The 22,726-nt window shown below is 39.1% G+C and overlaps 2 protein-coding genes across 6 annotated transcripts in view; one reads left to right on the forward strand and one right to left on the reverse strand.

Moving 5' to 3' along the window:
- The window catches only part of DROSHA (drosha ribonuclease III), a 115,922-nt gene extending 115,552 nt beyond the window's left edge, over positions 1-370 (reverse strand). Inside the window, exon 1 of one of the 3 annotated variants that reach the window (XM_034411937.2) lies at positions 239-370. The gene's annotated coding sequence lies outside the window, so the exon portion shown is untranslated. The remainder of the gene's footprint in view (positions 1-238) is intronic. The other 2 variants (XM_034411938.2, XM_060691129.2) reach the window with 2 other exon arrangements.
- Positions 322-19,048, forward strand: C3H5orf22 (chromosome 3 C5orf22 homolog). Of its 3 annotated transcripts, XM_034411939.3 has the most exons (9): positions 322-840; positions 1,793-1,938; positions 5,392-5,541; positions 8,092-8,548; positions 10,951-11,013; positions 11,658-11,779; positions 13,367-13,433; positions 14,829-14,968; positions 17,177-19,048. In XM_034411939.3, the coding sequence occupies exons 1-9, from the start codon at positions 736-738 to the stop codon at positions 17,331-17,333; spliced, it is 1,407 nt and encodes a 468-aa protein (XP_034267830.1). In that variant the 5' UTR covers positions 322-735; the 3' UTR covers positions 17,334-19,048. The 3 variants fall into 3 exon arrangements, with proteins under 3 accessions (XP_034267830.1, XP_034267831.1, XP_060547114.1); XM_034411940.3 differs by lacking the exons at positions 322-840; positions 1,793-1,938 and adding an exon at positions 3,807-3,947; XM_060691131.2 differs by lacking the exons at positions 322-840; positions 1,793-1,938 and adding an exon at positions 4,615-4,638.
- The last annotated feature ends 3,678 nt before the right edge of the window (positions 19,049-22,726 follow it).

The raw sequence follows: 22,726 nt of genomic DNA on the forward strand, positions 1-22,726 counted from the left end.
GATAAACAAGTTGAAAATTGAAAATTCCAAGTGTTAAATATCAGCGAAGCTATTTCTCGCACTATATATTTCCGACACTGTGCAGAGCTTTTAAATAAGAAAAGGACAAAATAACTGCATTCACAAACATTCTCATCTTCCACCAGAACAAAGACGACACAGAAAATCATCTAAATCCCGCTTAGCGTCGTAGAACCATTACCTCCCTATCAAGAGTCCCGTGCAACTTTTATTTTACCTGGAAACACTCTTTTTGACATTCCACAAACGCAAAACGCAGGCACCGGCAAAGACAGAGAAAATGTGCGTGTAAAAACCCTTACACCGGAAGAAAACACTTGGAAGGAGGAGCGTGCATGATATCCAAACGGAAGCATAGGGGGAAAATGTTTCTTTTTCTAGCAAAGGAGAAAAGGGCTAGGGAAACTTATGATTAATTAGTTAGTGATTAGTGACACTACAATATTTTGGAAATTCCTGGCAGCCAAGATTCCTTGTCCTAAAAACGGAACAATCGTTGTTCATCCTCCTCCCTCCTTTCCTTTCCCAACATGCCTATGTGTGTCACGTCTAGACACGTCCCCCCGTTCTCTTTGGAGCAAGATCAGGGTTAGAAGTCCGGTCTTGGAACGTAGCGTTTCCCAGCATTCGATGCCCTCCTGCGCTGAAGATCTCGGCGTTCTATTTTAGAACCTTCGATGTCCCGAACGTTCTGTGACCTATAAGCTGATCAAAATGAGTAGCAGCGGCGGCGGGGAAGAGCAGGGCGTTGGACACGAGAGCAGTTCCCTCCGCACGTATCCGAAGTTGCCAGTTTGGGTGGTGGAAGATCATCACGATGTAAGTCAAATGCCGGTCAGCAAATGGTTTCGTCGCAGTTCGCTAATGCGCGGCGCTGTGAAATTGGGGAGCAGCTCCGAAGAATTCGCAGGACTGGTTTGTTATTGAGTATAAGCAGTTGAGGTTGAAAACCTAAAGACTTGGTCACCACTTGCACTTTGCCCTACGCAAAGATCCTTTGATCACAAGTCTTCTCTCTTAGCCCCCCCACAAGGTTGCCCTTATCTGGTCCTCAGCCCAAGAATGGTACCAATTTTAAAATAGCATTTTCCCCCCTTACACTGAATTCTTACACTGAAATTAGCCTACCGGGGCTTCAAAACCGTCACCCTTTGTTAACTAATCATTTTGGAAACCGGGTCACCTGACCTGTTAGGGGTGTAAACACAGGTGTGTTAGGGAAATCTAAAATCACTTTCGTTTCTAAAAAAATATGTATAAAGCAATTAGGTTTTCACTAGGAAAGTCTGGTTTTTCCCTGTAGAAGTTCACTTTTAGCAATAATCTGGAATATTGAGATTTTCTTTTAACCTAGTTCCAGCTGAAGAGGAAGGTCCTTGCATTTTTCTGCTTTAACATTGTTCTGAAACACGGTTTTAACTTTACAGGTGGCAGCCCAGTTTTTCTTCACTGTGGTGTCTCATGACTCTAAATGATTTTTAGGCCACCTTTATTCCATGAATAGCAGTTGAACTCGATAAGAGCCTGAGTATCTTTTAGTCAATTCAGGATACTTGGTACTTAGGACCGTAGTATTCCTTAGGAGCGAATTTTATTGATCTTAGGTTATATAACTGGGCATAAGTTATTGTTAAGATGGTTGGGATAAAGCCAATTATTTCCAGGGCACCCCTATCCTTCTTTCTGATGACATTCCTTGCAAACCTGATGAATCATAAAGTTTATCCATAGTTTTTTGTGCCCTAAAACATCTGCACTGGTGTCATTTCAGGTTCTTCCCTTCATTTACCGAGCTATTGGCTCAAAGCACCTTCCTGTTAGCAACATCAGCTTTGTTCATTTGGACTCCCACCCAGATCTCCTTATTCCACTGGACATGCCTGCAGATACTGTGTTCGACAAAGAAGCTCTGTTTAGGTATGATGGTGCAGTTGTATTGACTGGGTAGAAATTTAGCTTAAGTGAGCATACAATTGTTAGCTGTTGGGGAAGTGTTTTCTATGCCTTGTTCTTGGACTGTGCTGAAATTACATAGACATGTGACAAAAAACTATTCAGCTCACGTTACATAACCAAATAAGTAATTTGGGGCGAAATCAGGTGAAATTCAGCAGGTTCTCACAGGTTCTGGAGAACCGGTAGTGGAAATTTTGAGTAGTTTGGAGAACTGGCAAATACCACCTCTGGCTGGCCCCAAGAATGGGGTGGGAATGGAGATTTTGCAGTATCCTTCCCCTGCCATGCCCACCAAGAACCGGTAGTAAAAAAATTTGAATTCCACTACTGGGCAAAATGTTTACATTCTTTAAGCTTTATGATTTTGTGTATGTCTTATACCTAAAAGGCCCGATGGGGGTGTCTGAAGTTCATACAGTAGAACCTCTGGTCACGAACTGACCAGTAGAACCTCTGATCACAACTAAATCGGGTTCCCACCAGTGGTGGGTTGTTCCCGGTTTGCACCGGTTCACAAGAACCGGTAGTAAAAATTTGTAGTAGTTCGGAGAACTGGTAATAACATTGGCTGGCCACACCCCCGAACCAGTCCCCCACCCGGTCACCGCTCGCTTACCCGCCCACCTCATGAGAGGCTTTTTTTTTTTTAATTTTAAAAGTATTTTTTCTACAACTACTTCGGCTGAAAAAATGCTTTTAAAAGTTAAAAAAAGCCTCTGATGATCGTGCGGCTCAGCTGGGATCGTCAGAGGCTTTTAAAAGCATTTTTTCTACAACCTCTTCGGCCGAAGAGGTTGTAGAAAAAAAAATGCCTTTAAAAGCCTCTGGCGATCCCAGCTGAGTTGTCTGATCGCCAGAGGCTTCAAAAAGAATTTTTTTCTGCAACCTCTTAAGATTGTAGAAAAAATGTTTTTAAAAGTAAAAAAAAAAAAAAAGTTGGCCACACCTACCCAGTCACATTACCCCCCACCAAGCCACACCCACAAAATAAGCCACACCCACAGAACCGGTAGTAAAAAAATTTAGAACCCACCCCTGGTTCCCACCAAAAAATTCACAATTTTTTTTCCCGCAGCCAATTTCCCTTTCCGCTCCATTTTTTTTTGTAAGCGCCAAATTTCCAAAATTAGGTTTGGGTCACAACCAAATTGGTTTGTGACCGAAGTTATGGAACGAATTATGGTCGTGACCAGAGGTTCTACTGTACTAAGAATTCTACTTATCTAAGACTTAGTATATAGAACTAGCTATCCTGCCCTTTATTTCTGAGGTCAGTTCTGTTGCTTTATGTAGAACAACATAATGAAGCCCCAAAGGTGCTTTTTCAAGAGGCAACTGGTTTTTCTTTGAAGAGGCTTCGCTTCTCATCCAGGAAGCTTCTTCAGTTCGGAAGAAGCTTCTTGGATGAGAAGCGAAACATCATCAAAGAAAAGCCAGAAAGTCCAGTTGCCTCTTGAAAAAAGCACCTTTGGGACCACCATGACCTGGATGACTGAGAATCTCCATAAACATGATGAAGTTTGTACATCGTTTAAGAGGAAGCCCCAAAATTAAATGAGGGTGGACCATAGAATGCCGATTGATAAGATAATAAGTTAGAAAGGAATGCCTTGGAATCTAACAACTGAAGAATAGACAGGAGAATAGACAATTTTCTTTATTCATGTCCACTTTGGTAGATCTGATAGGGGCCGGGGCTGGATTTCACTTCCAGGTAACATGTACTGATAGGCTATAGCAATAGCATTTAGACTTATAACCGCTTCACAGTGCTTTTACAGCCTCTCTAAGTGGTTTACAGTGTCAGCACATTGCTCCCATCAATCCGGGTCCTCATTTTACCAACTTGGAAAGCTGAGTCAATCTTGAGCTGTGAAGTTATTGGGTAAATAAAGAGTTCCTTCAGTGACCCTTCATTCTAGACGACCAACCTTTCATCTGCATGTTGTAGGACAATAAAATCACTTCAGGTACTTGACATTCTTATTTCTATCTCTAAGCAAGGATTCACTATGAAAAGGATGTTAAATGTAAAATTTAAATGTATACTGTGCCATATAGCTCAGATTTGCATGTGGGAAATTTACTACGAAATGACATGATAGCAATTCCAATATTTAAGAGGTTGCCACAAAGAAGAGGGAGTCAACCTATTCTCCAAAGCACCTGAAGAAAGGACAAGAAGCAATGGATGGAGAGAAGCAACCTAGAACTAAGGAGAAATTTCCTGACAGGACAGTTAATCACTGGGACAACTTGCCTCCAGACATTGTGGGTGTTCCAACGCTGGAGGTTTTAAAGAAGATATTTGGATAACCATTTGTCTGAAATGGTATAGGGTTTCCTGCCTGAGCAGAGGGTTGGACTAGAAGGTCCCTTCCAACTCTGTTATTTTGGTTAGCAATGCAATATCTCATGAGATAGCGAATTTTAATTTCCTGGATTTAGAACATAGGTGTTCTGCCCCAGCTACGGACCCCAAAGAACGCAGCACACATAAAGTCCGTTCAAACCTTAGTTTACTGAATAAACCAGTCTTTTACAATTGCATTAACAGCGCCAAGAATTCAAAGAATAATAACTGAAAGCTTATTATGGTTGGCAGAATGCCCAGAAGCAATTTGCAGGAAGCTGATAAGATAAGCAAGACAAGACACTAAGGTATGTGAACGAAGTTGTTCCCTGCAAATTGCTTCAGTCGGCGTTCCTCCTTAAATAGGCTAAGGGAGTGGTCAATTAGCCCCAAGCCTTACTCTCAAGGAGATCTCCTCCTGAGGAGCCACTCCTGCCTTTTGGCAACTCTGTGCGCCCGTGCATCAAGAAGAGGCTCTTCCTCTTCGTCCTCTTCACTTAAGGGAGCTTCTGGAGGTTCTGAAGGCCCTGGCCGAATCCCCGCCTCTGGCACCACATCTTCTCCAGCCTCCTCATTGTCCGACTCGAGTGCCAGCTGCACAGGCTGCTGGCGCAGCACCACATCAGCCTCCTCGCTGTCTGAATCAGCTACTAGCTGCACAGGCCGCATACGGGCCACAACAATAGGTTATGTTGTTAGAAGTTAGATCTTCTTGGCTATACATATCTGTACGTTTTATTATTTATTTATCTATTAGAGGGAAAAAAAACCTTAATTTCTCTAAAACCTCTAAGCTAGCAATTTATTGGAGAAACCAAGTGGTTTCTGCACACTAAGTCACTATATATGCTGTTTCTTAGTTTTTAAAAAAATCTTAGAACACTGTACTTCTGATTTTGTCTGATTCCGATTTTGTATCTAAGAAAAGCATTCTAATATTTGTTCGGAAGGTTTCTTTTCGTATGGGTTAGTACGTTGCCAGTACTGTTTTTTTTAATTATGTCATCTGTACTCAGGTTTCTCAGACATTTCAGCCCATATTTATCCTTTGTTCTTTACAGTGAACTAAGCATTGAAAACTGGATTATGCCTGCTGTTTATGCTGGTCATTTTTCACAAGTAATATGGTTACATCCAGTTTGGGCTCAGCAAATAGAGGAAGGAACTCATCATTTTTTGGTGGGCAAAGATGCCTCTACTACTACAATAAGGTAATAATTCGTTTTAGAATGTATTTGCGTGCATGTGCTTGCACATGTATCTGAGTTAGTGTAGGTTATTTTATTATTTATTAATTTTATCTGCCACCTATCTCCTTCACATAAGAGTCCCAAATAAACTTCAGAAAGTGTGTATGGGTTATCCAGTGTCCTAATGGCTGTTAATAAGACCCAAATTTAGGATTAGAGCAATTGCAATCCAAAACATTCTTCATCCATCCACAGTTTATTATATTTTTGCTATCTTTGTATTTTATCATTGTCTGTTTCTCCTGTTTTTATTCTTATTCTGCTGTTTTTATTCTTTCCAACCCTGTGGAATATTTAAAAAAAAGAAATTATGGAAATAGGCTCAGGGGACAGCAGAATAATTATCTGAATGAGACCAAATTTGATGTGGCAGGAGAAGATGGAGAAAGAAAGATCAAGTTCAAACATTTAGTCGATTTAGCCAAGAGATGCAGACAAAAATATTTCAAGAACAATCTTCCAAAACATCTCTATGGAAGAAGCCTTTGAGCAGTGGTTCTAAACATTTCTGATTTTTCCATTCTAAACGTCCTCTCCGTCTTCCTTCTGATCATGCGACCTAGAGCAGCACTCCCTAACCTTTCCCAGCTTTGCGGACCAACAGAGCCAGAGGGGAAAGGGGGGCTGGTTCCGGTCTGTGCAAGTGGCAGATGCACTCACATGCGCAGCTCCATTTACACAAGTGGTGGGTACGCACGCCCCTTGCCCAAATGGAGCTTTACAGGCAAGCGTCCGCCGCTCGTCCACCGCTTGTGTGGCCCGGTTCCGAACTGGCCGTGGCCTGGTGGTTGGGGACCTCTGACCTAGCATGTTGAGACTCTAAAAAGAGTGCAGAGAAAAGCAACAAAGATGATTAGTGAACTGGAGACTAAAACATATAAAGAACGGTTGCTGGAATTGGGTATGTCTAGTCTGATGAAAAGGAGGACTAAGGGTGACATGATATCAGTGTTCCAATATCTCAGGGGCTGCCACAAAGAAGAGGGAGTCAAGCTATTCTCCAAAGCACCCGAGGATAGGACAAGAAGCAATGGATGAAAATTAATCAAGGAGAGAAGCAACTTAAAACTAAGGAGAAATTTCCTGACAGTTAGAACAATTAATCAGTGGAACAACTTGCCTCCAGAGGTTGTGGATGCTCCAACACTGGAAGTTTTTAAGAAGAGATTGGATAATCATTTATTTATTTGTTTGTTTGTTTGTTTGTTCGATTTATATGCCGCCCTTCTCCGGAGACTCAGGGCAGCTTACAATGCGTTAAGCAATAGCTCTCATACTTTTGTATATACCTGCTTAGTAGGGCTTTTTTGCCCCCCCCCCCCAAGCGGTGTTCTATTTTATACAAAGTCAGCTTATTGCCCCCACAAACCGGGTCCTCATTTTACCTACCTTGGAAGGTAAAATGGAAGGCTGAATCAAGCTTGAGCCTGGTGAGAATTGAACTCGCAGTAATTGCAGGCAGCTGGCAGCTAAGTGCTACTTTAACAGCAGTTTAGTCCGCTGCATCACCAAGGCTCCTGTCTGAAGTGGTGTAGGGTTTCCTGCCTAAGCAGGGGGTTGGACTAGAAGACCTCCAAGGTCCCTTCCAACTCTGTTATTCTAAAATTCTAGAGTATAGGGTATGCAATCTGCCATATGTTTCTAATGTATGTATACTATATGCACAAACCCAGAAGGAGCAGAAAGGAAGAGCAGACACATACGAAGAAGCAAGACCTACACAACACCCTGAACAGATTTTCACAAACATATATAGACAATATATATGCTTACAAACTAGTTGTTGCTATTGTTCAGATCATGTCCAACTCTTCGCGATCCCATGAAAATGAAAACACAATCATATTTCATATGTTACTTCTTCATGGGGAAAGAAATAAAGATGTTTTATATGAATATGGCTAGTAAGAGAGTTGGAAAGAATTTCAGAAGCTGTGTTTCTTCTCTATTTTATTTTTTTTAAAAAAAAAACAGAAGTATGTATGTATCTGTACATGATTATACAAGTGGATGAAATTTCATCCAGATTTTAAAGGAACCTCCAAATTGGATAAGTAGTTCTTTTAAAAAATACTATTTTTCAGAAATTGTTTTCACATGAATGTCATGACTTACTACCATAATGGGAAGGCTCCCATTATGGTCATAAATCAAGGATTATCTGTATAGCATACTTAGGAAGGCTTTTTAAAAATACAACCTCTGAGAGCCATGGGCGTTTAGTAATAATACGTTAATTGTGTGTAGGGCCAAACTTTTCTTCTTGTTTTGATGGTGGAGGTTGTTTTCTTTTAAAAGGAAAATGTTATGTAGCAATCTTACAGAGACTTAGCTCATCAATTTTCTTTATGTTTTGAGGGGGGTGGGGAGAAACTACATAATAATTTTGCTTGCGGGGGGAGCTGATGGTTACGGAGGCCTATCCGGCCATGAGCTGCCTGTCCCTTTTTTAATATAAAAAATAAGAATAGAAATAAGCTAACAATAACAATAAACATTTATTATTCCCAGGGTTACAAGCACAGATCCTTACTTCCTTTCTGATGGTCTCTATGTCCCCGCTGATCAGCTGGAGAACAAAAAATCTTTACATCTGGATGTGTGCCTTGTGAATCCCTCCAAAGCTTCTGGTGACTGGGAAGGCAAGCAAGCTCCACGTTCTGCTAAGAAGTGCAAATTAAGTGTGGATGACACAGGTGATGCCTCTTCCTCAAAAGACTCCACTGACCCGAGCCACAGTTGCACAGTTGGACTGTCTGATGGCTTTGGAAAGAGTATCTCTGGGCATGAGAAGCTGAGCAATTCCCAGGTTCCTTCTGCATCTGGTTCCACAGGAAAACACGGGTATCAAATGTCAGAACTTGTCCGTGACATTCTGCAAGTGCTGAAGAAGGGCACGGCTTTTGTTTTAGATATTGACTTGGACTTCTTTTCAGTTAAGAATCCTTTCAAAGAAATATACACACAGGTAACTATCCAGCTACAACACCAATCTTGCCCATCGGTTCTTTTTAAAGAAGACCTATTTCAATCGGTATTTCCCCCCTCCCTTCTTAGTGTGACATTTAGTTCAGAATCTTTGTTACTGCCTTTCCTACTCGCAGTATTTGCCCAAAGCAGTTTACAATGCAGTGTTAAAGCAAAACAGCAAAACAAGAAGCAGTGAAAGAACGGAAACAAACAATATAATTAAAAAACTCAGTTAAAACAGCAGAATGGGAAACAAATCTAGCATTTAAAATACACCTTCTTTCAAATATGTTCCCAACAGCTCAGGCATTTTCCTCTTATGGTGAGTTTACTGACATGTTAAAATTCAAATCGGGAATGTTCTAAATTGGATGTTTTTTCAGTCACGTGTTTTTCTTAATAAATTGCATGACTATCTTTATACCTTAGGACTGAAAATTGCCAGAAGACTGTTGCAGTATGGAAGCTCTTAGGATACCAGTCTCCTAGGCTTATATTCATTCCATACTATTACTCCCAAGAGCCAGAGTTTGTCCACCAACTATCCTTGGCCTTTTTACGGCTGTTTCTAGCTATTCCTTTTTACTTTGAAGGAGTTATTTTTTTTTTATACATCCCGAGGTCGACTCAAGCCTCTTGAGATCTCTGACAATTATATAGTAGTAATAAACTCAGCACTCATTTGAAGACTTCAGCTTGTTACTTGCAGTTAGCACATAACAATCCTACAGTCTGGATCCCTAACATAGCTCCTCTGACTATTGGGAGTATGTGAAATTCTCTGTCTTCAAAATCCATTGTGCAGAATCTGAACTGCGTTCCAGAATTTTGAGTATAGAAGAAAACCTGCTGTTCTTGGCTCAAAAGTAAATATCACCATTGCCGGTGCCTTTGTTATAAATTTTCTTTGCTGTTGTGAACATTAGAAATTTGATTGACTCTAGGTGTAGTAGGCTGAACATCCATCAGACCTTAAATCAACAGCAACCAGGACCATGGCTCCAGCATGGGTTCTCCTTATGGAGCGGTATATAAGTCTTAAGTGCTATTGCTATGGCTATTATCAAGATCAAGAGTGCCAATCTCCTTTTCAGCAGTCATATTTGAGGGATTGTCAGAAGGAAAAGAGGCATGGATTTGGGCTCAGACAAAAGCCTAGATTATTCCAGATTATTGCTGCTACCTGAGTGGGAAAGTGTTTTTCAGGGCACATGACATAGTGCAGCCCAATTGCTCATTTGAATGTCTGTCTGGTCCTTGTACTGAATTGCCTGGGAGATAGTCACTACTGCTTCTCACTTTGCCTCTTCCCTTAATGCACAGTAGTAATGATTCCTCACCCAATAGTTCAGACATGATAGCTGGCAGGTGTACAGAAACCTTGAATTCAGTTGCCTCTGCCTGGGTCACTGATGTACATATAAGGCTATACGAACTGGGACACCAATGCAACACTGGCATTAGAAAAGGATTAATAGCAGTAGCACTTAGACTTATATACCGCTTCACAGTGCTTTACAGCCCTCTCTAAGCGGTTTACTGAGTCAGCATATTGCCCCCAACAGTCCTGGTCCTCAGTTTACCAACCTTGGAAAGATGGAAGGCTAAGTCAACTTTGAGCCGGTCAGGATCGAACTGCTGGCAGTCAGCAGAGTTAACCTACAATACTACATTCTAACCATGACTCATTAAATCAGCTCTATGGGAGGAGTTTGCTTCTGTGGTTTATGATTTCAGTAGATTATTTAACAAAGATACTTTTTGTAACTAGGTTAGCAGTCTTCCCACTAAATATGAGGTAGCTGTGGTGCTGGTTATCATGGCTTGGGACCTGATTAGGGAACAACTAAGTATCTTCTTATCTAAGATACTTGTAAAGAGTTCTTGCTACCCACAAAGATAGGAGGATATTCAGAGGCAAGCATTTCCAGCAAACCTCTCCTCCCACCAGATATAAGGATGGTGGATAGGTTTTTCTATTGTTAACATTATTGTACTGTCGTGTGTACTGTTTAAAGATACTGCTATATGCTGCTTAGAGTCATATGACTGAAGCAGCTTAAACGAATTCAAAATAATAAAAATCTGCTGGATTCAGCTGGATAAATCAAATTTTAAAATGTAATAATGGAATTTTATGTGGAAATTTGTAGCTCTCTGTATATGGAAAAATCCAGAATAATTGCGATCCTATGCCGTTTGGTTTTGACATAAACAATAGAGAAAATGTATTTTTTTAAAAAAACAAAGTATACATTTGATGATGCATTTTTCTTTTTTGCAGGGAGTAGGGGGCAATTTCCTATAAACCGAGTTTAGGACTATAAATGGTATTTTGATTAATGGCATACACCTTGCAGTGTGCTATGAATAACCTTTTTCTTTTATTTATTTATACAGGAAGAATACAAACTCTTACAAGAACTGTACAGTTTTAAGAAGCCCAAAAGCAATTTATCAGAGGTAGGATGTTTGTGATTCTCAGTAGAGAATGGCAGAGGTGGTTTGTCAAAATTGCTTATCTCAAGAAGAATATAAGATGTTTGGAAGAGAAGTGATTGGAATGGGGGTAATGGACAAAGAAGGGATGCCTTCTTGATAGCGCTTTCATATGATTCTCAGAATGTGCTGTGGAGCATGACTAGAACCTATCTCCATTTCCGTAAAGCAGCCAATAACCCCAGGACATCACTGTTTTAAAGAATGACTGTTACTACTATATTCGCCTCAAAGGAGATTTTGGGGAGTTGATTCAGAAGGATTTTGGAGCGGTGTGGTGGTCTAGAGGGGAAAACACTTGGAAGGTTGAGAATTCAATCCTAGGCAGCAGCAGATGTTTCTCTATCAGGACACAAAGAGAAAATATGTGCTATGAACTCTGCATAGGCATCAGGAAAAGCGTCCGGCCAGTAAATGCTCAGTTTCACTCAGTTGCCCCGACTCGAAACAAAGGGATTAAAGAGTTGGAGAAAGAAAGAAACAATTCAGAAGGAATATGCAGTGCCTGTATCTTCAACAGCAAAAAATATAACTGCATTTTCTCAACTGCGTAGCTGGCCTTCTGGCTTCATAAAATTGCTTAGTGCTTTCTGCTTTTATGTTTGAAGGACGAGTTGGTCGACTGTGTAGAGAACCGCACACACCAGCTGGAAGATCTAGAAGCAGCTTTTGCTGATTTATGTGATGATGACACTGAAGAAAACCTGAAAAGATGGGCTGCAAATCCTGGGTATTGTAATTGAACCCTGTTCCTGACTCCAAGGCTACCATGAACTAGACTTTTAAAGAGATAATGCTGGGGAGTATACAGACACTGAAAGGCATAACCTTTCTGGGAACTCAGTTATTTTGGGTGGTAAAACAACTTCACACTTGATGAATTTTTGCTAGAAATTTTTATAATTCCATACAAGACTCTTTTTTTTTTCATATCAAGTCTACCATCATGCATCAAACTTTGTTTATACCAGTTTCAAAATATTGGTTATTTCCATATTTAATCTCTGCTCCTCCTTTCAGCCAGTCTTAGTACCATGTAAGTTTCCACAATAGTATTCACAATAACAAGGTATAAATAATGAAAGAGAGAAATTAAGTATGCACAGATATGTCTGTCAAGGGTTATAGCCAGTTCAAAAAATCTTTGAGGCAGAAAATATTTACCTGAGTTTTTAAAAGCCACTGATTACCAAGACAGTTTAAAGCACAAAGCATGTTTTTAGATAGAAATAGGACAGATATCACCACCAACACCAAAATCCCACACTTCCTCAAAAAATACATTTCTTTTTTTAATAAGAAATATATTTAAATATTGATGATAGGCTATACAATTTGTCCATATTTATGAATAAATCAGGCCTAGCTATAATTTCCCAGGAACTTAAGTTGTTATCATATGATATCTTAAAAGAGAATGGTGCTTCATCCTGATGCCAAGATCTATTTTGTTTTTTCTGGAAGAATTCTGCAGTTGTCATTTTAATGTAATAAAACTTTAAAAATAGGAAGGCATACAATTGTTGTGGTCCGCCAGCAGCCTGCGGAGCTGGCAGTGGAGTTGGACAGTGAGGAGGCTGAGGAGGAACATGAGCCAGTCCTGGAGTCTGGGGAAGGCTCGGATGAGGGCTCTGCATCGGAGGCATAGATGGGGCCAGAGCCATCTGGGAGTTATGCACGGACTCTGGAGCCTTCAGAGTCGGACATCAGAGAGGCAGAGGAACAGGAGAAGCCTGTTCCCAGTGCACGCATGCGCAAAGATGCCAGAAGGCAAGAACAGTTAAAACAAAAGGGACGATTCGGGAGTAAAGCCTGGAGATGATTGGTCCCTCCCATAATTTCATTGTATGGGTATACTGTGTATACACATACAATGACAATAAAGTTATTATTATTATTATAAGGCTTAAAAGAGGAGCAAAGGCATGTGGGCCCTTTGCAGGAAAGCAATGTTGTTAATTCTGTTCCCAGTCGGCATCTCTGTTTGATTCTGGACTCCCTGTGGCTTTGCCAAGTAGGTCTTGGCAGCATGTCAAGGGAGATAAAGGTTGGTGATTATCCCGAAGGACTTCTCCCAAAGGACTTTTTGCAACTAATTGGGACTCAGTTGTGAATGAACGTAATTCGCAGCTGTTGCAATAAAAGAGGTTTTTGGGACTACTCGGGTGTTTTAATGACTCAGGAAGCCTAGGTCACAACAACAATTTGTAGAATGAAGGGTATTGTATATCATCATTTCTCCAGATTCCTTACAGTTTATGCCTAGAACATTTCCTCTTTATATTAATTGCACAATTTATATTTTAATTCGATGTAGAATGAAACCTCTAGTTCAACTGGTGCGTAATTTGAAAGATCGAATGGGAACTCCAGATTATGAGATGGTAAGCCTATTCATTTTTTAATTATTATTATTTCCAGACCATGATACTGTCACGTAGATATTGACCCACAGATATTGGTTGCATTGTAACCTGTGCTTATCGCAACAAGATTAACTTTTCTCTTCCCTTGCATTCATTTAGCTGTAAGATTAGAAGTGGAAATTAAGTCAACCATAATTTAGTCTTGCTCTTAAAATCTGCAATTTTGAAACAGTGATTTGTTTGAAAGAACTCATGTTCATAAACCAAGGTTGGCTTAATTTTGGCAAATATACTTATTTCTCAAGCAAACCATTTTTAAAGCAAGCACGGTAAGAATTTGTTCAATTGGTTTGGTTTGGTTTGGTTCTCTTCGCTTGTTTTATCTTTCTATTTCTGTTTTTTTTTTATCTACCTTTTTTATTATTACAGGTAGAACTCGACTTACGACTACAATTGAGCCCAGCATTTCTGTTAAGTGAATCTGGCTTTCCCATTGACTTTGTCAGAAGATCGCAAAAGTTGATCACATGACTCTGGGAAACTGCAACCGTCATAAATATGAGTCAGTTATCAAACATCTGAATTTTGATCACATGACCATGACGATGCTACAATGGTCATAAGTGTGAAAAATAGTCATAAGTCATTTTTTTCACTGCCATTGTAACCGCAAATGATCTGTAAATTGAGGACTACTTGTAAATCGAGGACTACTTGTATTGCTCTGATTTATCAGAACACAAGACACTTTGTGTGCTTCGTTTGATTGAAACCAAATAATCTTGGGACATCCCAATGTATCATTCGAAGCAGAACTATTTGTTCTGAGATCTGATCTGAATTTTTCCTTGAGTTTGAAAGAAGGAATGTAAGAGGGAAAGGACCAAGTTCTTTTCCATCGAGGTACAATATAAACATGGATTATAACATTAAATATATCTAATTTACATGATTTTAGGCCTTATATTGAAATATGTCAAGCATTCTTGCCCAAAATAGCATTTTCTAGCCACATGACCACAGAGACGTCTTCAGACAGTGCTGGCTCTTCAGCTTTGTAACAGAGATGAGCGCCGCCCCCTAGAGTCGGGAACGACTAGCACATATGTGCGAGGGGAACCTTTACATTTACCTTTAGTTGTGGCCAAATTGGCATTCTGCAGATGCAACATCAACATTTCTAATCATCCTGGCTGTAGATCCTTGGGAGATCAGGTCTTAAATCCTAGAGAAAGACAGGGAGGAAAAAATGGATCTAATGTCATCACCTGACAATGTAATCAGAAAAGTGTTTTAACATCTTTTAAGGATTTTCTCTTATTGCCTACACTGATTTTGCTTTTTTTAATTTGCTTGGAGAGGGAGTTCTTGAGCAGTGCACTAACAAACAAATGTGTGTCATTCATTTCTCAGGTTCATCAGGCTGGCCTTACATGTGATTACTCAGAAATACCTCATCATGTTAGCACTGAAGAGGAGATAGAGAGTTTCGTACAGACGATACAACATCTCTTGGGAAGCTTACCGAAACCAACCCTTGTGACCATAGCCCGGTAAGTTTAATGTTTTTAAATATAATTTTTATTAAAACCTTTTTTAAAAAAAGGAGGTTAAAAAACCAATACAAAACTAATATAAAGAAGAAAAGAGAAAAAGAAAGCATAGAAAAAACAGAAAGTGCAAGAAAAGAAATTTCTTGCAGATTTAAAGAAAAGAAAGAAAATCGTTCCAAGAAGTGTGTTCTCTTAGCAGTTAGAAATACAAACATATTTAAACCTCCCCCTCTCTTTCTCTTTCTCTCTCTCTCTCTCTTTCTCTCTCTCTCTGTCTTTCTCCCTTTCTCTCTCTTTCTTTCTCTCTCTCTTTCTCTTTCTCTCTCTCTGTCTTTCTCTCTCTCTCTCCCCTCTCTCTTTCTCTCTCTCTCTCTCTTTCTCTCTCTCTCTGTCTTTCTCTCTTTCTCTTTCTTTCTCTCTCTCTCCCCTCTCTTTCTCTCTCTCTCTTTATCTCTTTCTCTCTCTCTCTCTCAGTCTTTCTTTCTTTCTCTCTCTCTCTCTCCCCCTCTCTTTCTCTTTCTCTCTCTCTCTCTTTCTCTTTCTCTCTCTCTGTCTTTCTCTCTTTCTCTCTCTTTCTTTCTCTCTCTCTCCCTCTCTTTTTTTTCCTCTCTCTCTCTCTCTTTCTTTCTCTCTAAAGTTGCATCACAATACTCTTTTTTTCTTTGATAAATCGCGTTCATGATTTTATACAAAAAGTCCATAGGAGTTTTCTAATTCACCAATAAACATAGTATTTTTTATCCAGTTAAGAAAGTTAATTAATTCATCTCTGTCAGTTTCACCAACTATTCTTCCATAGCGGGTAGTATCAAAATCTTTCCATCTCTGTGCATATAATAATCTCACCACAGTAATCGTATAGTGAAGTATTCTTCCATGGCTTTTTTCTAACTTCTGGTAAGTTTAATTGTGAGTGTATCTTCGATGCAGCTTGATAGGCTGAACATGCCTCACCCAAAATGCTTCTCTAGGCTTAGTAACCTACGGTAGTTCATATTTTACGCTAAGCCTTAATTAGGTTTGCTTTGGCTTTGAGTGACGCTTACAGTTGTATGCTGTAGTTACCACTATAGTTGATTCATTATTCTGATTTAGTGCACCATGGTTTAATCCTGATTTAAAGTATTATGAATTTAGTGGTTCAAAAGGTATAGATGTTGCAGATGCAAAGGAAGGAGAGGCAATAGCATTTCCGTTATTTCAAAATAAAAGTAGTCAGAAATCAAGCACCACTTCTAATGAGAGATGGCATCTGCAAGTCCCATAATATTTTGTTTCATAAAAGAGAAAGCATTTTTTTTAATAGAGAAAAGGGAGAGGTATTTATAGAACAGGGGAAAAAAACCCACATCTACTGCAAATGCATTGTGCTAGTTGTTCTTGACCTGTTGGAATTTTGCAGGTATGTTTCTTAAGGGTAACTGATATTTCCAGGTAGCATTTCAAACAATTAGCAAATGGAGACGAATGAAATATTCAGGTTAAAAATGGGCATTAATGAGAGAAGCTCAAATAACCATGTAGGAGATGCTGTCAATGGATTTAATTTGAAAGCTAGCTTTCCTCCTTGTAGTTTTTGCCCAGCCACTGATTGCTCAGCTACGCTATTCAAATTGTCTGATTATTAATACTTCCTTCTTTCAATTCTTGAGTAAATGTCTGGCCGAGAAACACTTGCATCGTCTCCAGTGATATGGAAACCAAGCACAGCAATTTAAGCATAGTATAGCCAGACAAACTGTCTGAATAAGCAATGAGCCTGTCATTTAAAATGCTATTTTGCAACGAAAGAAGATGATAGCAATTATTTGAAGTATTTCATTATTTTTCCCCTATCTCTAGTAAGCTGCTAAGATATCACTTCCACCCCAATAGCTGCCTGGCTGAAATCTCTGGAGCTCCAGCTAACCAGTTATATGTTTCAGGAAACAGAAAGGAGCTAGCATTTCCATTTTAGACCAGGCCACCCTGAGATTCTTTGAAAACTTGTCTGAGCTACCCCATTGAGAAGATCAATGGAATAGAGGGTGGATTTTAAAAAAAAAAAAAAATCATTGCAGGCTGAGCTGTGTGGGAAAATAAGGAACATTTGCATGAAAACTGGCAAAATGAAGGGAAAAATAAAGATGAAACTGTACCTTTGAAGATCAGCAGGAAACATTGCTCTTTTGAAATAAACTGAAAAGTGTTAAATGTTGGTGTTCCCAGATCGAGCTTGGATGACTACTGTCCTGCAGAGCAAGTTGAGTTCATACAAGAGAAAGTCTTGAACATACTGCATTTGATATACGGCACCCTGGATATTCATTTGGAATACTTGGAAAACGCAGGTCCTACTGGAACAGAACATTCATCTACAGCATAATCAACCTGGCTGTAATCTATGGATGTAAAAAAAAAAGAGACTTTGATACTGCAAAAGTATTGTGTTTTGCTTTCTATGGAGTGGTATTCTTAAAGAAGTATTTTAGGAAGCTGAATTGGCTATGTAGCACTTATTGATGATATTTGTGATCCCAAATATTTCTCTTTTTTAAAAAAAAAATGAATTGTTTTTCTGCTATTGTTGTGTAGATTATTTTTGTTTTCCATATTACTTTGCTTAAGAAGGTGACACAGAAATTTGAATATGGAAAAGCTACCCTGTTTCCCCCAAAATAGGACATCCCCTGATAATAAGCCCAATCGGGCTTTTGAGCGCATGGCAATAAGGCCAAGCAGTTATTTCAGGGTTCAAAAAAAAAATATATAAGACAGGGCCTTATTTTCAGGGAAACACGGTAGCAGAGAAAATTAATTTTCCTTCTGTTTGTATCTGGTTGCCATAAAAACCTTAAAAAAAACCAAAACTGCCAGATACTAAACCTGTATGTTTTAGGAATGTAAAAAAACAACATTCAAATTCCATCCATTTCAAGTTAAAAGTATCCATCCTGAGGGTGAAGCACGCTTGTCCCAAATGTGAAGCAAGATTGCCTCAAGCGCTTTGAAGGCGTTTTGTCTCAAAACAGGATATTTTGCACTCAAAATACAATGGTTCCAAGCTTTCGGAATGCCTGACAGTGGGAATGGTTGCTTTGCACCTGAAATTGGCATTGCAAACTTGAAATGGAGGTTTTCAGGTTCAAACCCCTCTAATGCCTTTTCAAGTACTGTATGTGCTTTTTTAAATTTCTGGAATATGCTACATTGGATGGCAGTGAGAGTCCCTAGTATCACCCACTATCTTACAAATCTGAGGTTAATGATTTCCCAAAATTGTTGTATTAAAAAGAGAGAACTTAATTATCAAGATTAATAATAATAATTTATTACATTTATATGCTGCCCAACTCCCGTTACAGTCGTGTGTGACTTCTGAATGAAATGGTACAGAATTTAAAGCCTGCCATGATTTAGTTGTGCATGCGGTAAGCCAGGAGCCTTATCTATCTCTTTAGAAACAGGTACGAGGAGCTCAGTGAATAGTGGGTGGGTAAGGCTAGAAGACTAAATTCCATATTCAACCGGAACTTTCAAAGTGCAAGTGAAACAAAGGCAGAAGATACAACCTTCAACCCAACAATTATGATTTAATTTCTGACTTTTTCTTCTTTTGCGCTTTCAAAATCTGTATCTCAATCTTCTGGAGCAAGTGTGAGGCGATCAGGGGTTAGGAGGTAACTCTTTTTGAGAATTAAAGAGCAGTGGATCCAAGTACGGTTGTAGTTAAAAGCATTCTTATCCTTGGCTGAGACCATGAAGACTTCTTGTTTAGTCCCACAGAAGTGCTCTGCCAATGTCTATAATAATTCGTGTTGAATCAGTATCAATGTACCTTATAATTTACCATTTAAGTGAAATATTGTTATTAGAGAAAAATCTAGCCAGACTGTCACCTTCTGTTAAAATTACTATTCCATACACTTTAATTATTTTTTTTATGAAATCTGATGGATATTACTTAGCTCAGTTGTGCTAAAAAGCTCTAACAGCTGTTTAAAGTTTTGGAGAGCGAGAATTTTCTCAGCAAGATTCTGGTGTATTTGAACTGCTCTGCAAATAAAGCATGTTCTCTTTCATGGACCTCATTTACAGACACTGGAGGTAAACGGCCTCTCATTTGCAAACAAGAAACCAAATGGAATTATAAACCTTATTTGAGAAGTTTAGTTCCTTGTTATGGAGTACTCTCCTGAAGTATGTCTCCTTTTCCCTTCAGGATTGGTTCATATATTAATGTTCAAATTAAATCAATCTCTAGTTCTCTCTTATACTAACAGTGGGAAACTGATGTTCCTTTGTCTGATTCAGAACAACCGCTGAGAGTTTAGCATAGGCTGTCGACAGAAATGATATCTCTTATCCTAGATTTGTTTGCTGGTAGGGAACAAATTGCGGCCTTTGTCTACTACAACTTTGATCCTATTAGATAGGCAACTGTCAGTCCTCCCAGGTAAACCAGACAGGAAATGGGATTAGATGAACTAATTCTACTTTATTGTGACACTACATTAACAGAATCTTGCAAGTCTGAAGGCACAAGCTTCCCTCAGGCCATTGGTTCATTAGTGAAGGTCCTTCCTAAGTTTATTTCTTTTGACTGTTAGGCCACTGGGAGCTTCTGCCTATTGTCTGATTGTTTCTTAGGCACCATCTCCACTCTTTGTGCCCCAAAGTCATTCACACATTCCCTAATACCAAACACCAGTAGATTGTGGCCCTTCCCTGATAAAAGGTCTCCTAGATTGGCTCTAGCTGGAGGCTGCTTCATCTATGAGTTTAAATGGTAGGATTGAGATTTATAGAAGAATTAAAACAAATCCAATTCAGTTTTGTTGAATGGTTAACAGCAATTCTTTTATCCTTTCAGTAGGTGGTGTAGTTTACACAGAGTTCATTGATTTCCTCATTTCTTAGGAAATAAGTTTCTTTGTGCATGAGCGATTCTTTTACAAATGCTTTACTATTTAAAATTAATATATTAGAGTTTATAATAAAAATGAGAAAGGTTTATACTTACAGCATTTTCACATACTGTGCAAACACCATTTATTTTCTATCAATATCGATCAAGTGTATACCGTTTTGGTCCCATCATGGCAAGTGCAATTCATCACTCTTATATTGCAGCCTTCTCAGTAAACGTATTAGCCTTCTTGCCTTCTGGGAAGGTGTAAAATAGGATTTGTTTGGCACCTGACTATATGTTGATTAACTCAGGAGTCTGAGACTGAAATTAGATGACAAAAACCTGTAACGGGAAGCAGGCAAAAAAAGTGAGTGTGGATAGTGAGAGAAGATAATTTGAAAATGGCCACCATCCCGAGCCAATTTTCTTAACTTTCAACTGTGAATCTAATATAACAATATAAATCTCCTTTGATTTTTTTTGTAACACTTTGAAAACAACCCCTATTGAGAAATAACAAAGTGAAACAGCTACCCAGCATTTTATACATTTATTTTTTAAAATCAGATTTACCGAGCTGCCTAACTCAATGAACTCTGGGTGGCTTATGATAAAAATGATCAGTCAAGACTCCAGAATAAGGTGGCCTGATAAAAAACAGAAAAGGACAAGGCCCAATAGTATATGTTTATCTAAGGAAAACTACTGATCCCAGATCTTGGAGAAATCTTCAAGATTCTTTTAATGATCCGCATAGTCAGAGCAATGCAAAACTTGCAGGAGAGACTGTTCCAGAGGTCAGATGTCACAACAGAGAAGGCAAGTCCTTTCTCTACCCTTTAGAGGACATTGTTTCAAGAGTGGGATCTGGAGCTTGGATAGCCGCCTGGGCCCAGAACAAAGTCATCCTAGCGCTTTTCTCTTTCTATGTAGACATAACTTCATTAAGGATCCCATGGTAGATATTGCAGGTCAGCCAATTGTACATTTCTTTGGAATTGGAACCGTCCAGTATTCATTGTTCCGTTTTTATCAAAAGGGAGGCTATGGTCAACTTAATCAAATGCCTTATTGAAGGCTAAGTACACTCATACACAGCATTCTTTTGGCTTAATAATCTTTTTTTTGTATCTATGTGTGCCTTCAAGTCAGTATTGACTTCTGATGACTGCCTGGACAAGTCCCTGCAGTTTTCATGGCAAGGTTTTTCAGAAATGGTTTGCCATTGTCTCCTTTATAGGGCTGGGAGAGAATGGCAGGCCCAAGATCACCCACGTTAGGCACTTTTATGCCTAAAGTAGGACTAGAACTCAGAGTCTTCCAGGCTCTAGCTTGATGCCTTAATCTCTACCTATCTGGTCATTACATTTATTTACAAATTTATTTATTTACAAATCTAGCCACTTTATTTAATTAATTAAATTTTGAGGCCACCTAACTCCTTAACGTTTCCAGGCAGCTTACAATTAAGAGGAAAAAAATTCAAAATTCATAGATTAAACAAATTTAAACACAACTGATTGGAAAATAACATGCTACCAATAATAAAAAAAAAATCGGAACTCTGCAACCATTCTAACCAAAGGCCTAGGAGAACAACCAAGTTTTTAATGATTTTCTGAATGTTACTAGGGTGGGAGGTGTGCACATTTCTGGGAGAAAGTCATTTCAGAAAGCAGATGCCACAATAGAGAATGCACACTTTCTGGTCCTGCAAGGGGGCATGGTTTAATCGACAGGACCTAAACCAGACCCACCCCACCTGACCTCAGCAGACAAGAAGAAGTAACTGGAGCCAGGTGGTCCATTAGATAATCAAGTCCTTGGTTGTGAAGAGTTTATAGATGATAACCAGCATCATGAATTGCATTCAGAAGCCAACTAGTAATCAGTGCAGCGAGGACATGTGGGCCCATCATTTTGCCAAAAGAAAATAGCAAGATTTTTCCAGCACAATCTGATTTGAATAAATCCATGTGGCTTCTAGTAATCATCATCTCCATAGTGGGGCAATGGTCAGAATGCTGTATTGCAGGCTAACTCTGCCAGCTCAGCAGTTCGATCCTGACCATCAGACTTCCATTCTTCCGAAGACAGCAAAATGAGTACCCAGATTGTCGGGGGCAATATATTGACTCTGTAAACCACTTAGAGAGGGCTGTAAAGCACTGTGAAGTGGAACATAAGTCCTAAGTGCTATTGCTATCTCATTCTTTTCTAAATGCTTGCAAACCCACTGCCTGAGTACATTTCTAGGTACAGATTGGTCTGTAATTTATTTATTTTAGAAAGGGAAATCTTCTAACTTGTGTGCCAATACATTTAAATAAATGTTAATAATAAGAAGTTCTCTTCCAGTCTTCTGGCACTTTCCTTATGATGAAATTAAACTGGTCCCAAAGACTTGAATTTAATTGATGCAATCTGTCCAATAGGCATTTTGTCACTATTCCTTTACTAGATAAATTCATTTGATAAGAAATCTGCATTCAACATAGATAGCAGCTGTTCATTGTCACAACAAATGGAAAAACACAGTGAAAAACACAGAAACGCACCTGCAACATCCTAAAAGCTTTTTGTATGTAATTAAATGGATTGCACTGATTTTTATTTTTGACAAGAGAATTTAAGAAGATTATTACAGGTTATAATCTTAAAAGAAATGAGATGAGGGATTTGCTTTTGCCTGGGAAACCAAACCAACCTCAAGGTTGATGCTAGTCTGCAGTATTCAGTGGGGGTGAAATTAAACGTTACAATTTAATCAGATCGTATCTGTGCCTTGGAATCAACCGGGAGCAAAGAGTGGCAGAGTAGTATGCAGCCTGCAGTGTAAGAATAAAAGCAAAGCAGAGTTATACTAC

Source organism: Pantherophis guttatus, chromosome 3, assembly GCF_059756535.1.
Source record: "Pantherophis guttatus breed Tessera chromosome 3, ASM5975653v1, whole genome shotgun sequence".
NCBI classification, from domain to species: Eukaryota; Metazoa; Chordata; class Lepidosauria; order Squamata; family Colubridae; genus Pantherophis; species Pantherophis guttatus.